Source organism: Chenopodium quinoa, unplaced genomic scaffold (assembly GCF_001683475.1).
Source record: "Chenopodium quinoa cultivar QQ74 unplaced genomic scaffold, ASM168347v1, whole genome shotgun sequence".
NCBI classification, from domain to species: Eukaryota; Viridiplantae; Streptophyta; class Magnoliopsida; order Caryophyllales; family Amaranthaceae; genus Chenopodium; species Chenopodium quinoa.
This window is the reverse complement of record NW_018743850.1, coordinates 4,337,434-4,353,826: the sequence shown is the minus strand read 5'-3', so window position 1 is coordinate 4,353,826 and position 16,393 is coordinate 4,337,434. Positions and strand designations below refer to the sequence as shown.

General features: G+C 34.2%; 1 protein-coding gene and 1 pseudogene across 1 annotated transcript; both read left to right on the top strand.

Moving 5' to 3' along the window:
• The first annotated feature begins 2,865 nt into the window (after positions 1-2,865).
• On the top strand, positions 2,866-5,255 carry LOC110685633 (UDP-glycosyltransferase 86A1-like). Its single transcript, XM_021862173.1, has 2 exons — positions 2,866-3,583; positions 4,301-5,255. Exons 1-2 carry the CDS (start codon positions 3,049-3,051, stop codon positions 5,185-5,187), a joined length of 1,422 nt encoding a protein of 473 aa, XP_021717865.1. The 5' UTR covers positions 2,866-3,048; the 3' UTR covers positions 5,188-5,255.
• Positions 5,256-9,463: 4,208 nt separating this feature from the next.
• Positions 9,464-11,028, top strand: LOC110685683 (annotated as a pseudogene).
• The last annotated feature ends 5,365 nt before the right edge of the window (positions 11,029-16,393 follow it).

Here is a 16,393-nt window from a genome sequence, read left to right as displayed (position 1 = left end):
TCAATTGGCACCACTTCTATTGTTAGGGAGTATTTCTTTCTTTTTTTTTTATTTTTTTCTAAATTTCGATTGATTTTTTTTCTAAAAATCTTGTTTGAGGGTTTATCTTTTCCTTTTGTTTCAATTAAGCAATGTATTTTTAAATATACACCAAAATCGTTATATATGTAGTATGAGTATATTTGGGGAATTAAGTTTATCCACCACATTAATCAGTAGCGTATCTAGGATTTTAGAACATGTTATGCACAATAAAAATAGTGTATAAATTACATGTGGTAGCATTAAAACACGATAAATCAGTCATATAATTCAAAAAAAATAGTCTCATATTGTAGCATGATATTATGTACAGAGTACTTCGTGTCTCATATACAAGAGTCTCATGGTGTATATATGTATTTTTTTTTTCTTTTTTAAATAAAGAGAAGCTAAATTTTATTTCCACCAAGGATATACACTTGCATACCCTTGGTCTTAATTGTATCCGCCACTGACATTAGTTCATGTTTTTTCACAACTTCATCAGTATGTGATACAAGTAGCCCCTTAAAAGCCTTGTATGCTTGCTTCTTTAGCACTATGACCTGGAGAACTATTACTTCAGCTAGTAGAGTGAATATGAAGGGTCATATGTTAATGCAAAATTAATGGACATTTCAAAATTTTACACAAACCTGTTGCTCCCCTTGGGCCTTGCTATTGTAAAATTCCACTAATTATTGTTGATAAGATTAATAACGTGATTTTATGTAAATTATTGAAAATAGGATGAATTAGTGAGGGGAATCATGAACACGTAAGTTTATTTACTTTATTGGGTGGTATGAATTTCAATTCTTGTTGACTTGGATTTTTTAAAAGAAAATTCATGGCTGTCCTTGGTGATTTGCACCTTGTTCTTACTCACGGGAGAAATTATGCATTTCCATCATCCATGAGGGAAATCATCCTATGTTCCTTTTTTTTTTTGGCAATGCACTAAGTGCTTTTTTTTTTTTTTTTTTTTTTTTTTACTGCTTTGAAGGACTTAACATTTGATAATGAAGAGATTAACATTTTGGCCGGACCTCAGGTGAGTTAAGTGGCTGAAATATTTACCCCATATCCTTAAATTATAATACTTAAATTGTAAAATGGTAATAAGCTAAAATTAAGAATAAACAAAGTAAGTAAATACTCTTTGTCAAAAAGAAGAAGAAGAAGAAAAAAAAAAAAAAGTTAAATACTCCTATAAAAGAAGGAAACAAAATGAAAGAGTGATACTATATTTCTTTATGAAAGAAGTGATACTATGTTTCTTGATAAGTAGAGTAAAAGTATAGCAAAAAGAGTATATTGATAAGTGGTGTCCTACCCTTTTTATATGTCAGCCACATGCTATATGCCTATATTTCTCCAATCCTCTCTTATTATGCAAAGACATCATCTTCTACGTGGATGATCGACTCCTCATTTTTAAGATTATCGCAATTTGAAAATCACGACTCCATTATTATAACCCAAGCGCACACATTACTTGACTTCTCCGTTTTTTTTTTTCTCTATAAAGTCTCCAATTCTATGATTTAATTAAAATATTCTAGAAATTAAAATAGATACTAATATCATATTCTACCACCGTTTTTTTTATTTACACCTTTTTATAATCACTCTTGCCAACACATATTTTTAACGCTTAATATCTCTAATTATCAATATTGTAAAATTATAAAAAGTGGATACTAATATAAATATATATTAAGACGATTTAAACAAGATCCCACATGACTATATTTTATCGTATTGATAAATCACAAAAACGAGTCAAAGTGTAGTGTATGAATAGTGTAAAAGCCAAACTGTGTCAACCAAAAAAAACTGAGTTAGTAATATTTTAAAAGTTAAAAGTACAAACCAAATTAACAATACATTTACGTATTTCAAAATACTTCCTCCTTTTTAAAATTATTATACCACTTTTCGTTTAAGGAAATTTCATAAATATTGCACTATATACATTTTAGGATACAAAATATTTGCATTCACACTGCAAATATCTAATATATCTAGACTTTTAACACTTGATTATTTAGTTTATGTTTACATCACATAGATAATTTTGTACTTTTATCCCTCTCTCTTCCTTTTTCCCACTATTAAAAAGATATGTCCAACCTCTATGGTGTAATATTAAAATAAGGGATGAAATATAAGATTTCATTTACATTAATAAATAAGAAACACAGAGTAATAAAAACAATCAGCGGTGATTTTATAAAAGAGGGAATATTATTTATTTATTTTTTAAAATATATTGTTTGGATGTATATTAATGGAAAGATCAACTATATATTTAACCAAGCTTTCTATTTCATTTATTTCCTTTTTCGTTCCTTCTATTTCCTTCACCTTGCACACAGGCAATAATGCACAATTGAACAGTTCTAAAAGAACACGTCGCCGCTTACTAATGAAAAGACAAACGGTAAAAATACAAAAGATAAATAAAAGAACAATATCATCCTAAACTAAACAAACAAGATATTTTGCACCGTGTGTTCATCTTAATATGTGCCTATATGGACCTACAAAGCACGTATTTTCACATTTTATTTTAACTCTCTTTTTGCATGTTTTTTTATTCTAAAATTCACTATTTTCATTAAATTTTTAGGAATACAAGTAATTATTAATCACCTTTAATAATTACCCTCTGTAAATAATCATTTGATCAAATTGTATATTTCGTGCACCGTTTATAAAACTATGTCACTAACAAAGTATTGGCCAATTGATAAGTATATAAATTTTTAATTTGAAATTGGAGGATTAATCTTTATTAAAGACATTTTGAAGTAGAAATCCTATTAACCTTCATAAATAAGTGTCTAAATCACTAGATCACTAATCCGAGTCTGATTAACAAGTAAGAGGTTCTGAACTAGTTGATAGTTCTTCTTACTTACCAAACCATATATGTGTACATCTATAGAAATCCTACGGCCATATAAGTGAAAATACCAATACAAGCTAAGTTACACATTTTCCTGCATTTTAACAAAAATTATGGAAGCTCCAAACTCAGATAAAAAAGTTCATCATGCAATAGTTCTTCCCTTACCACTTCAAGGCCACTTAAATCCTGCCGTTAACTTCTCTCTCAAACTTGCATCATCAAAAAACTTCACCATAACTTTCTTAACCTTTGAATTCCTCCACCAACAAATCACCCAAGCCTGCCCTAGAGACAACTCCGACGACATCTTTTCTAGAGCTCGTACCGGGCTTGATATCCGGTATAGGGCTATACCCGACGGACTGCCTTTGGAGTTTGATAGGGCGGGTAAAGGTGATGAGTTTGTAGGTTGGTGTTTGCATGGTGGTATGTTTGATTTAATGGATAAGGAAATTGAGAAGTTAGTGTTGAATTCAAACCCAAAAGTTGATGTGTTAATTATTGACTCATTTTATCCTTGGGCTTCTAAGATTGCTAAGAAGTTTGGGCTTCGATCTGCTTCGTTTTGGACTGAGCCTGCTTTGGTTTTCAATCTTTATTATCATATTCATCTCCTTAAGCAACATGGTCACTTTGATTGCCCTGGTATTTACTCTTTATCTCTATGTATATATATTCTTGACCTATTAATTTGTTATACTTCGTAATCTATTTGATTTGAGGAATATACTTTTGTTGAGGAAACCCATTTATGGGATTTCATATCTCATGTATGGAGAAAAATCTTAAAAGGATGAAAATAACATTGACATTGTGGTAAATTTCTTAATAAGTTAATATAATTATGGTGTGTTCTATTCATCTGATTAACTAACTTGATCAACTGATTTAAATTCAAACTTTTAGCTTATCAAAAATTACAAGGCCTAAATTTATACTTGAATTAGTAGACTAGTCTATCATAGAAATTTACTCCATCTGTTTTTTGTAAACGATGACTTTAACTATAAAAAAAATCTTTGATAAATAAAAGAATTAATATGTCCACGTGGAAACTTGTTGATCTGTTTGTGTAGTTTCAAAATAATACTAACTTTTTTTCACTATCTTTTTTTTTTTTTTTTAATATTATGCATGATTTTTTTTAAAAAAATATTGATAAACTCAATTGTATTGAAAAATTGTGCAAAAATATGAGTCAAACAAAAGGAAATGAAAAGTCTAATGTAGTAAATAATTTGACACATCACTAGAATATGATTTGAACCTCTTCGTATGATGGATTGATAAAAAAGAAGGATTAATATTACGATTTCCATGTTGTACTAATGTCATTTTTGTTATATCAATTTTTGTCATTAGATATTCGGAAGGATCCAATTGATTACATACCAGGAGTAGACTCAATTGACCCACAAGACTTGATGTCATATCTCCATGACAAAGATATCTCAACAAACATTCACAACTCAATTTTTCAATCATTCCAAGAAATTAGATTAGCCGATTATGTACTTTGTAACACAGTTGAAGAGCTTGAATCAAACACCATCTTAGCCTTACAAGATATCATGCCCATTTTTGCAATTGGGCCAATTTTCCAATCCGAGTCACTAGAAAATATTGTGTCCACAAGTCTTTGGGCCAAGTCCAATTGCTTGGAATGGCTGGGTACCAAGCCCAATTGTTCGGTTTTGTATGTTTCATTTGGTAGCCTTGCTAATTTTACTCAAAATGATGTTGTGGAGATTGCTTATGGTCTTATGGAAAGCAACGTTGATTTCATTTGGGTGCTTCGCCCTCGTACCGTGCTTCATGAATCCAATCACTTGTTGCCCATGGGGTTCGAGGACCTCGTTTGTGGTCGTGGGATGGTTGTTCCTTGGACTAATCAAATCGCGGTTTTGTCTCATCCTGCTATTGGTGGATTCTTGACACATTGTGGGTGGAACTCTGTGTTAGACAGTATGTGGTATGAAGTTCCAATGTTGTGTTTCCCGGTATTTTCTGATCAATTTCCTAATCAGAAGTTAGTGGTTGATGATTGGAAGGTCGGAATTAATTTGTGCAAGGAAAAACCATTGAGGAAGGAGATAACGGCACAAATCAAGAGTTTTATGATTCAACACAAAGGTAATGAATTGAGGAAACACATTAGTGTGTTAAGGAAACTATTAGGCAACGCATTAGAAGATGGTGGATCTTCAAGTAAAAATTTAGATCTGTTTATTGAGCACTTGGATCAGTGACATGAATTTCATATGAAATAAGTCCTTATGTATCCTTCTAATACATGCATTTTAATTTCGCTATAAGAATCGGGTCATTATTTCATGTTTATTCAAATAAATTGATTATTTTTTTCCAAAAAATATTTGATTATATATTGGTATAGTTATTAGGAGTTACAAAACATTAACTAATGATTTTGTTTGGAGAATTGCTTGAGGAATAAAATCTTATTTACATCACTTTTGTAATTGTAAGTCACTACATAACTAAAAAAAACTAGTGATATTTTACCTTAAGTTTAGCATCTATTATCACCTCTGTCCCCAAATAAAAGTCACATTTCACCTTAGCTCTTGTTGTCCAATCCCTAAATAAAAGTTCTAAGCTATTTAACATTCATCTATTTAATTGAAAACAATTAAATTTCACTACCTTCTTTTTTATTCACTTTTAATCAAGCAAACATCACTATCTTACTTTTTATATTCACCTTTAATCAATTACTATTACAATGTATAAATACTCTGTAAGTCTGTATTATGTTCATTTTTCTAAAACTATGCAATACTCATTAGGAGACGGAGGGAGTAACAGAAAATTATTGCTCATACATATTATGAATATTCTGCGGTGAATATTTTTATTTTATTTTATTTTATTTTTTTGACAGGGTCGTGAACATTTTATATTATATTTTGGGTTGTCGTTTTAAACAGGTGCCCGGTGTGCACCATCGACTATAGTATTACCTACATCAGAGTATTTAATGTAGTTAGGCTTAATTAATATTAAAAAAAATTCCATAAGAGTTGACTAATAGTGTCTCCATGTGCATTAGTGCATACAAAATCCCAAATCTCTCCTAAAATAACTAACAATATATGCCAGGTTCAAAGTAAACGAACAAGACTTCGCAAATCCATAAACAATAGTATCCCAGATTCTGCTGTTTGACGTTAACGGTTAACAAATATTGTTTGTGAATAAAAAAAAATTCATAATAATTTTAATTATGATAATAATAATTGTTATAGATACATGTATGTTGTAAATATATCATTAAGTTGTACCGTTATAGCTAGGATGCAATGTATTACGTGATTATTATGGGGTTCTAATTGTCCCATGCATTGTTAATAGTCTTAATAATGGCATTAAACAAGAATTTGACCTTCTAATTTAATTATTAGAAGTCTAACTAACAAATACATAACCGATTCTTTACACCTGCAGCAAATTTCCAAAATAATTTAGAAGATGTACATGGAGTGCGCAATTATATAATTTGATAGTATAACCAAAAATTTGTTTTTCTCTCTCCTCTTTGTAAAAAGCAAGTCAAACAATGATTTGAGTGAGGTATTAGTATATTACCTTAATACCTTATTATGCATGGTTATCTCATGGATAACCTGAAAGGTAGTATTAAACATCTTTGTATTTAGGTTGAATTAATTAATTATATATATATAAAGGCTGAATTATATTTTGGGTATAATTTATCTTAACTTAGCTAAAGTACTTTTTATGAACGTATCCAACTAACATGGTTAATTATAAGTAAATTTATGACAAAAATAATCCAGGTGAACTCGAATGATCTAATTAGCTTGATCCACAACCCAATTATACTTGAACTTGGATTGGATGATCCAAAATTGACCCAACCGCCGAATGAACCAAAAGATTACCCAAAATTGGATGACTTGAATTAGAGGTGTCAAATAGGGTTTTCAAGTCGGGTTCAGGTCGGATCATGTCAGGTTTCAGGTCAAATTCAAGTCGAATCATGTCGATTTTTTTTTACTTACAAGTCGGGTTCAGGTTAGGTTGGGTCAAGTTCGATTCGGATTATTATGACATGCTTTATACCTTTTAGGTTACAGTTTGGGTTCGATTCGAGTCAATTTTGGGTCGGGTAATGTTTTGGGTTCGGTCTGTGTCAAGTCGGGTTATAGATAAGTTTGAAGTAGGTAAATTTCGACCGAATGAACTTCAAGTCGGGTCATTCTTAGACTCGAACATATATATATATATGTATATATATATATATATACATATATATATATATACATATATATATATACATATATATATATATATATATACATATATATATATATATATATATATGGAATCATGTGAGAACCCATGGCTTAAGTGAGAACCATTTTAAAATGAGAACTCATCTAACACCATTCATTTTTATTAGATGAATGGTTTAGATTTATTGTTTCATTAGTGGGAATTCACGTGGGCCACCTTCATTAATTGTAATGATTGTTTGTATTTTTTTTTTTTGTAATTTTTGTGCATTGGGACACAAAATCTGTCAAAAGCTGTCATTATTACATGCTTTTTATTATTTATTGCATTGAAACACAAAATGTAGCTGAAGTGTACGTCGTAAATGATGTTTCGTAAAATATATCAAGTGTTTCAATTTATAATATTAATGTTTCATATATATTATTGCTTGTTTCATATAGTTGGGCTCTATATGAACTAGGTGTATTGTAATTTCTTATACCTTATCTGATGTTTCAAAAAATATACCTTATGTTTCATTTTATAGTGATTATGTTCCATAAAATATATGTATTGTTTCATATACAAATGATATTGTTTTTTGTATTGGGACACAAAATCTGTCAAAAGCTGTCATTATTATATGCTTTTTATTATTTATTGCATTGAAACACGTTAATTTGCATTGGAAAACCAATAGATTGTTCAGTAAAATGCAAGGTTCACATAAATTCGAACGTTACGTTAAAATGTAGTTGAAGTGTACGTCATAAATGATGTTTCGTAAAATATATCCAGTGTTTCAATTTATAATATTAATGTTTCATATATATTATTGCTTGTTTCATATAGTTGGGCTCTATATGAACTAGGTTTACTGTGATTTCTTATACCTTATTGATGTTTCAAAAAACATACCTTATGTTTCATTTTATACTACTTATGTTCCATAAAATATATGTATTGTTTCATATACTATTGATTTTGTTTTATGCATAAAAATCATTGATGTTTCATATAATATTTCATTCGAATATTATTTATATTGTTCTAGAAATATGAACTATTGTCCCATAAATATTATACATTGTTCCATACCATATGTGTGAAATGTACCAATGACTGAAATGCGTATTCCCAAGAAAATTAAAAAGCATGTACCAATGACTGAAATGCATGTTCCCAAGAAAATGCATGGGAAAGTGATAATTAATCTCAGTCATCCATTAAGTGTAGTTGGTGTACGTTAATGATGTTTCATAAAATATATTAAGTGTTTCAATTTATAATATTAATGTTTCATATATATTATTGCTTGTTTCATATAGTTGGGCTCTATATGAACTAGGTTTACTGTGATTTCTTATACATTATTGATGTTTCAAAAAACATACCTTATATTTCATTTTATATTACTTATGTTCCATAAAATATATGTATTGTTTCATATACTAATGACATTGTTTTATACATAAAAATCATTGATGTTTCATATAATATTTCATTCGAATATTATTTATATTGTTCCAGAAATATGAACTATTGTCCCATAAATATTATACATTGTTCCATACCATATGTGTGAAATGTACCAATGACTGAAATGCATGTTCCCAAGAAAATTAAAAAGCATGTACCAATGACTGAAATGCGTGTTCCCAAGAAAATGCATGGGAAAGTGATAATTAATATCAGCCATCCATAATCTCAAAATTGATGGTGTAAAATTGGTTCTTATTTTAAGAGGGTTCTCATATAAGCCTTGGTTCTCACATGATTCCACCCCTATATATATATATATATATATATATATATATATATATATATATATATATATATATATATATATATATATATATATATTTATTCGGGCACCAGTTTGGTCAGACTCTCATATTTATTACAAGACCTAGTGTTTGACGCATTAATTATTCATCAAGAATTACTATTGATTTTCATCTTTAGCAACATGCATCCTTTGATCTTCATTATTGAAATTTCATAGGACCCCAATATAAATAATTGAGATGATAGCCAAGGAGATAATCAAGATTCATTTAATTTAATAATTATGCACAATATTCATACAATCACATATACATAGGTCAATGCATAGTTTAATCCCATGCATTTACACTAGATTATATTTTTGTCAATTATTATAAAATCCAAATGATTGTCTTCAAGACATTCACCTACAAGATTATATGTTGTCTGGAATAATCTGCGGATAATTATGTCAACACCTACGTACATTCCATGGCAATAATATGATCTTCTACGCAGGATTTGCTACATAATTTCTAACAACCAAGCTAAGTATAGGAAGTATTATGTGCATTATTGTATTAAATTATTAACCAATTACTTATTCATTTGCATGTCTTTCCTTGCAGTGTGCATAGTGTGTAATGTAAATATAGGCATTCACGACATTTGCTAATTACATTTGCATACATACATTAACAGTTTCATTCATAATTCATAACCAATTGTGAGAAGGTAGAAGAAAAAAAAAATTAAAAAAAAATGAAGTTTTCGATTGCTAGTATTTTGGTCAAAGCGTTGGCTCTATTGCTCATCTTGGCAATAAGTCATGTGGATCAATCTCATGGTTCTAATTTGAAACATGGACGATCAAAACCGGGCTATGGTCGTAAATCCCATGGCTCGGTTGATGGAATAAAAGACCATGATTCCAAAGGTTTGTGCCCTAGCAAACTAGTGGATATTGAGGCAGCACTCACAACCAAATTACAAGAACATTTCCGAAAGGACCCATCTATTCTCCTGCCCTGCTCCGAATGCAATTTCATGATTGTTTTGTACATGTAAGTCCTCGATCAACTTTCAAGCCATCTATATCATTGCATCAATTTTATGTCCATATGGTTGATAATGACATAAATCACATAATTAAAATGTTTAATCTAATTTTTTTTTTTCCTCTTTTCCAGGGATGTGATGCATCAATCCTTATAATGGGACTCTCCTCTGAGAAAACAGCCGGACCCAACCTTAGTGTACGAGGATATGAATTGATTGATGCCTTGAAAGATATAGCGGAAACACAATGCCCTGGTGTTGTATCCTGTGCAGACATCATTGCTATTGCTACTAAGGAAGTTCTTAGAATGGTAAATTCTTACACTAAATACTTTTCGGTTTTCCATTTAATGGTGATTCATTTGTGGCTCAATACTTTGAAGTTAAATATACATCTTTTTAATTTTCTTTTAATTAATTTGTGTTCATCCATTAATAGGGTGGTGGGCCAAACTAAGTACAAACTGGGCGAAGAGATGGACTAGTGTCAAGAGCCCAAGATGTGAATCCTCCAAGTCCATTATTGATAGTGAGTGAAACCATTTCAGCATTTAATGCAAAAAAATTCACAACAGAGGAAATGGTTACTCTCTTATGTTGTCACACTGTTGATGTGAATCCTCCAAGATAGACTATACCAAGGTACTAGCCAATTCGACCCAATTATGGATCCAACTCTTCGCAAACAACTTATGCCAACATGCCCCAAGGGCACAACAGCGAACTGTTCCACATTTCTTGATCAAAATCCACAAAGCTCAAATATAGTCGACAATTCTTTCTTTGTCCAAATCCTTGAGCAAAGAGGAATCGACCAAGCATTGGCTCGTGATATTAAAATAGTTTCATTTGTTCAACAATTTTCGCAAATTGCTTCCTTGTTCAACTCTAAATTGGCTAGTGCCATGGTAAAATTGCAGGCACTCGATGTCCTTATCGGTAGCCAAGGAGAGATTAGAAAAACTTTGGCTAGTGTTATTAGCCCGGCAATGGAACATGCTTAGCTATTTTTTATACTATATTTAAGCAATAATATTTGCATTTATATGTAATTATATGTTAACTTCTCTGCCTTACGCTGGTTCATATTTTATCGAACTTTTTGGTACCAACTAATTTGCTTTTTTTTTTTTTTTTTTTTTTTTTTTTTTTTTTTGACGGGAAGATATCATAGACATTTTATTACTCAAAATCGTGCTCAACATCAGCCAATACTAGATGGGAAATTTCACTAGGAACTTCCTCCATCCAAACTCTAAGTTCCTCGAAGGAAGAACTAAGATTAGCAAGCGCGTCGGCTACACCATTGCCACTACGCTTTACAAAGGAAAAACAACATGAGAGGCACCTACTGGATAGCCGAAGAATGTCATGGGTGACCATACCAAACAAAGTATTGGGAGCACACCCCTTCGACAGGTGACTAAACACCTTAAGACAATCGGTTTCCAGGCATAACTTTCTGAACCCCGAATCCAGAGCAATGGATATGGCGTGGCGCATTGCTAAGGCTTCAGCTACATCAACATCAAACTTACCCCTAAGACAAAGGCAAGTGGAGGCCATTACATCCCCCTTATCATCCCGCATCACACTCCCTGAGTTGTTGTTGAACATCGCCACATCGGAATTAACCTTTATCACTCCATGATCTGGTGGTTTCCATTTATCCTCTATTAGCTGATGGCTGTGTGTGGGTGTTTCCAAGGCTGACTGCGCTTGATCATAGTCCCTCACCATGCTCACTGTCCTGTGTATAACATCCATCACATCTCTCTTCCTCTTCTCAAAACACCAAGCGTTTCTACGGAGCCAAATGCCCCACACAATAGCCAGGAAGGTATTCCACCATTGAGGATTCTTATGTATCGTTCGAATAGAGGCACACCAATCTCCGAAAGTCAGCCCCTGGAAACTTTCCACCTCCAAACGTAGAGGGGAGAGATACCAGATTCTTCTCACATCCGGGCATAGAGCTAACATATGCAAAATCGACTCATTTTCAGCTCCACACATCTGACAAATGGGGTCAATAGACATACCTCGCTGAATAAGGCATTGATTCGCAGCCACTGCTTCTTTAATAGCTCTCCAAGCGAAGTTTTTAACTTTGGGTGGGATATCAGAGTTCCATATCACTGGCCAGTCAAACTTGCAGGGAGTTTTTGAGGATGTAGCTGTACCATTCCTTTCTTCCAAGGTCAACATATTATAGGCGCTTTTGACCGAGTAACATCCATCTTTTGTGAAGTGCCAAACCCACGCATCCTTCCTGTCATAAAGGGGCACAGGAATATTACGTATTTCATTCACTTCCAACGAGGATAGACACGAGCTTAGGGCTTCAATATTCCAGGCATTATCAGCCCAGAGGTCTCGAACAAACATAGGGCCTCCATCTCTATTACTTGGGCTTGACATCACCTTAAATTCTGGAAGAGTTGGAACCCATGGGTCGTTCCAAATGTGCACTGTGGAACCATTCCCTAGAGCTTTTCTCGCTCCTTTCCAAAGTACATCCCTGGCTCCCATAATCGATCTCCATGTATAACTAGAGCTTGGGCACAGTTTTGCCTCCATTAAAGAAGAGTGGGGGAAATACTTTCCTTTAAGAACACGGGCCACAAGAGAGTCCTCGTTTGTCAGGATACGCCACGCTTGTTTACCAAGTAATGCTTTATTAAAATTTCTCATGTTCCGGAATCCGAGACCTCCTTCCTTCTTAGCAGAGTGTAGCTTATTCCAAGCAATCCAGCATAACTTTCTTTCCTCTTTTTTTTGGCCCCAAAAAAACTGACGGCACATTTTTTCGATCCCATCAAGAATGCTCATCGGGATTAAAAAACATTGCATTGTGTATGTAGGGATTGCCTGAGCTATTGACTTGAGCAAAACTTCCCGGCCGGCCTGTGATAGGAAATTACCTTTCCAACCTTTCAGTTTCTTCCAGACACGATCCTGAATATTATGAAACACCTGTTTCTTGGAACTACCAATGTATGTTGGTAACCCAAGATATTTCTCATGTCCTTCGACAGCCTTAAAGGATAACTTCATCTGAAGCATAGTTCTCCGTTCTTGCCTGATGTTTCGGCTGAAAGACACTTCTGACTTATCCATATTCAGTTTCTGACCCGAAGCCACTTCATAGGTAGAGAGGATTCCCAAGACATGATCAACTTCCTCTTCCGTCGCTCTAACAAATAAGAGACTGTCATCTGCAAAAAAAAGGTGAGATATGGGGTTGACATGTCTTCCTATTTTCACTCCATGAATCAGATTTCTCGTTTCCTCATCTCTTAATAATGTTGAAAGCCCCTCTGCACACATAATAAAGAGAAAGGGGGAGAGTGGATCGCCTTGTCGAAGTCCTCTACTTGGTCTGAAGCTTCTCGAAGGTTGCCCATTAACTAGAACATCAAACTCTGCCGAGCCCACACACCTCATAACCAGTGTAACAAAAGACTCTGGAATTCCCAATTTTATCATCATTTTTTCCAGAAAGACCCACTCTACCCTATCATAGGCTTTACTCATGTCAAGTTTAAGCTCGTGATAGCCTTTGTTGCCTTTTTTCTTCTTCCTGAGGTAATGAAAGCACTCATATGCCACTAGGACGTTGTCTGTAATTAATCTTCCAGAGACAAAACCACTCTGTGACTCATGAATAATGACAGTAGTACTGACTTAAGACGATTAGCAAGTACTTTGGTTACAATTTTGTACATAACATTACACAAACTAATAGGCCTATAATCAACAGGAGACTCACATACTTTTTTCTTCGGAATTAATACAATATGAGTTTGATTAATAGATCCTATATCACCATCATTATTCAAGATATTTAACACTTTATCAACGACATCAGAACCAACAATATCCCAGAATTTCTGGAAAAAAATTGCAGACATACCGTCTGGGCCCGGGGCTTTCGTCGGGTGCATTTGGAATAGGGCATTTCGGACCTCCTCAGCATGAAATGGAGCAGTCAGGTTGCTATGTTGCCGTTCTGAGACCCTTCTTTCCACTTTCTCTATGACCGGATCCGGTTCAATAAGACTATTTGCAGTAAAGAGCCCTTGAAAGTAGTCCACAAAGACCTCTGTAATTTGCTCTTCATCAACAAATTCATTCCCCGCAGCATCTTTGATCTTTTTTATATTATTTCTTTCGAATCTTTGCTTGGTTTTCGTGTGGAAGAAAGTAGTATTCTTGTCTCCATGTTGTAACCAGTCTTGCCTACTCCTTTGTTTCCAGTACATCTCCTCCCTTTTCTCTAGTTCATCCATTCTATCATCAAGAGCTTTCATCTTATTTATGGCTTCCACGGTTTGGGGTCCTTCTAAGAGTTTCTCCATTTGATTCCTACAATCCTGTAGCTCCTTCATAAAATCTCCGAACCTAACCTTGCTCCACGAACTCAGCCTGGATGAGGTGAAGGAAATATTCGAGCAAAGGTCACCTCCCATCTCCCATGCTTCCGAGACCACATTTGCACAACTTTCATCCCTTAGCCACATCTCCTCAAAACAGTACATCTTCTTTTTTTTCTTTTTTTTCTTCGGTAAATTCAAAGCCTTCTTAATACACAAAAGAATTGGGAGGTGATCAGACCTCCTTTTTGTGAGATGCGATACAAAAGAGCCTGGAAAACGCTATCTCCATTCCCTATTTGCTAGAAAACGATCAAGGCGTTCTTATATGTTCTCCACACCTCTATTATTTGTCCATGTGAAATCATGGCCAATAAATCCAAGATCTTCTAAATTACAGTAGGTGGTTGCCTCTCTCAGTATTTCAGCTTCCTCATCACAGAAAATACGACCCCCCCATCTTCTCATTTGATTGCATCATGAGGTTGAAGTCACCCCCCGCAAAGCCATGGTCCTCCTTGTTCATGCCATAAATTTTTTAAGAGCAGTCCCGTCCCCATCTTCTTGCCTTCCTCTAAATATCCATATATTCCTGAGAACCTCCAGCTCCCATAGTGCTCAGAAGAGACACCTACATTAATATGGTTCTGAGAGTAAGATTTAACCGTCACATTGAGCTCACTTTTCCACAACAAAGCCAACCCGCCTTTTCTCTTTCTTCCTTCACCTTCACAGTCCACACTTAAGGCACAATCAAAATTTATTTTCTGTTTTATTTTTCAAATTCGAAAGCTTTCAACTTAGTTTCTGACAGAAAAATAATTTAGGGGCGTTCAAGGAAAACAATCCTTTTCAATGCATTGACTGCAGAGGTGCCCCCCAGGCCCCTACAGTTCCACGATAGTATGTAACTCATTGGCTCTGGAGAGCCCATTTGGAGGGGCTCGCCACTCTACTGGTGTTCTGTATTGCAGTTCTCTTATTGCTACTCTCTTCAGTTGGGTTCATTCCTTCATTCAACTTCCTCTTCTCTCCTGAAAGAACTATCTCCCCCTCCATGTTGCTATCTCCATCCCTTGTAAGACGCTTCCAGCCTTTCTTTTGTAAAGTCATTTTGGTGCTCTTATTATCCATTACCTCCCCTGTGTCTACCCTTTGTTCTCCTTCCTTTACACTCTTGAAGATGAAGAAGTCCCTTCCCTCTCCGCTCTGAGTGGTTGTTTTACTCCCTTCCTCTCTGTTTAAGGCCACCTCTCCTAACTTATCAAACACTTCAGCCACCTGCAAATCCTCTGCAATAGGTAAATTACTCTGTTTCGGTTTAGCCACAAATAGCGACTTAGCACATTGACTAGTCTTTCCTTTCAGATCATTCTTCTCTCCAGGAATGTACTTCCATGGCGAGGCCTTTAGCCACGAGCCATAAGGTAGAGCAGGTTCATCGAGTTCTTTGTGCCTTTCACAATCCTTTACGCCATGTCCCAGCATCCCACAATAGAAGCAGAAGAGTGGTGGTTTCTCATATTTTACGTCGAAGTACTCTTCGATTCCACCTCGTAGCTTAATTCTGACCTGCTTGATCAAGGGCTTGCGCACATCTAATAAAACACGAATTCTGATGGATTTATCAATCCCAACCTTTTCTGTCGTGTCTAGCCTCACAAAAATCCCAATTTTGTTCCCTATATTCTCAATATTCGCAAGGTTTAATCTCCCTTTAAGGGGAAGATTGTAAACCCTAATCCACATCGGCAAGAAGAAAAGATCAACATCCGAAGGTTTCACGGACTCAGAGGCTTCCCCAAGGATCAAGGCATGACGATCAAAATGCCATGGTTGTTCATCTAATACACGTTGCTTATCTCTCCAATGGTAGAACTGAAACAGGAAGCGGTTTTTACCAATATTCGAGATGTCTACACCGTGCTTGGTCTGCCGTACTTCTTTGATTGTGTTTATGAAGGCGTTTGCATTAATGTTTCGATTTGTCCAG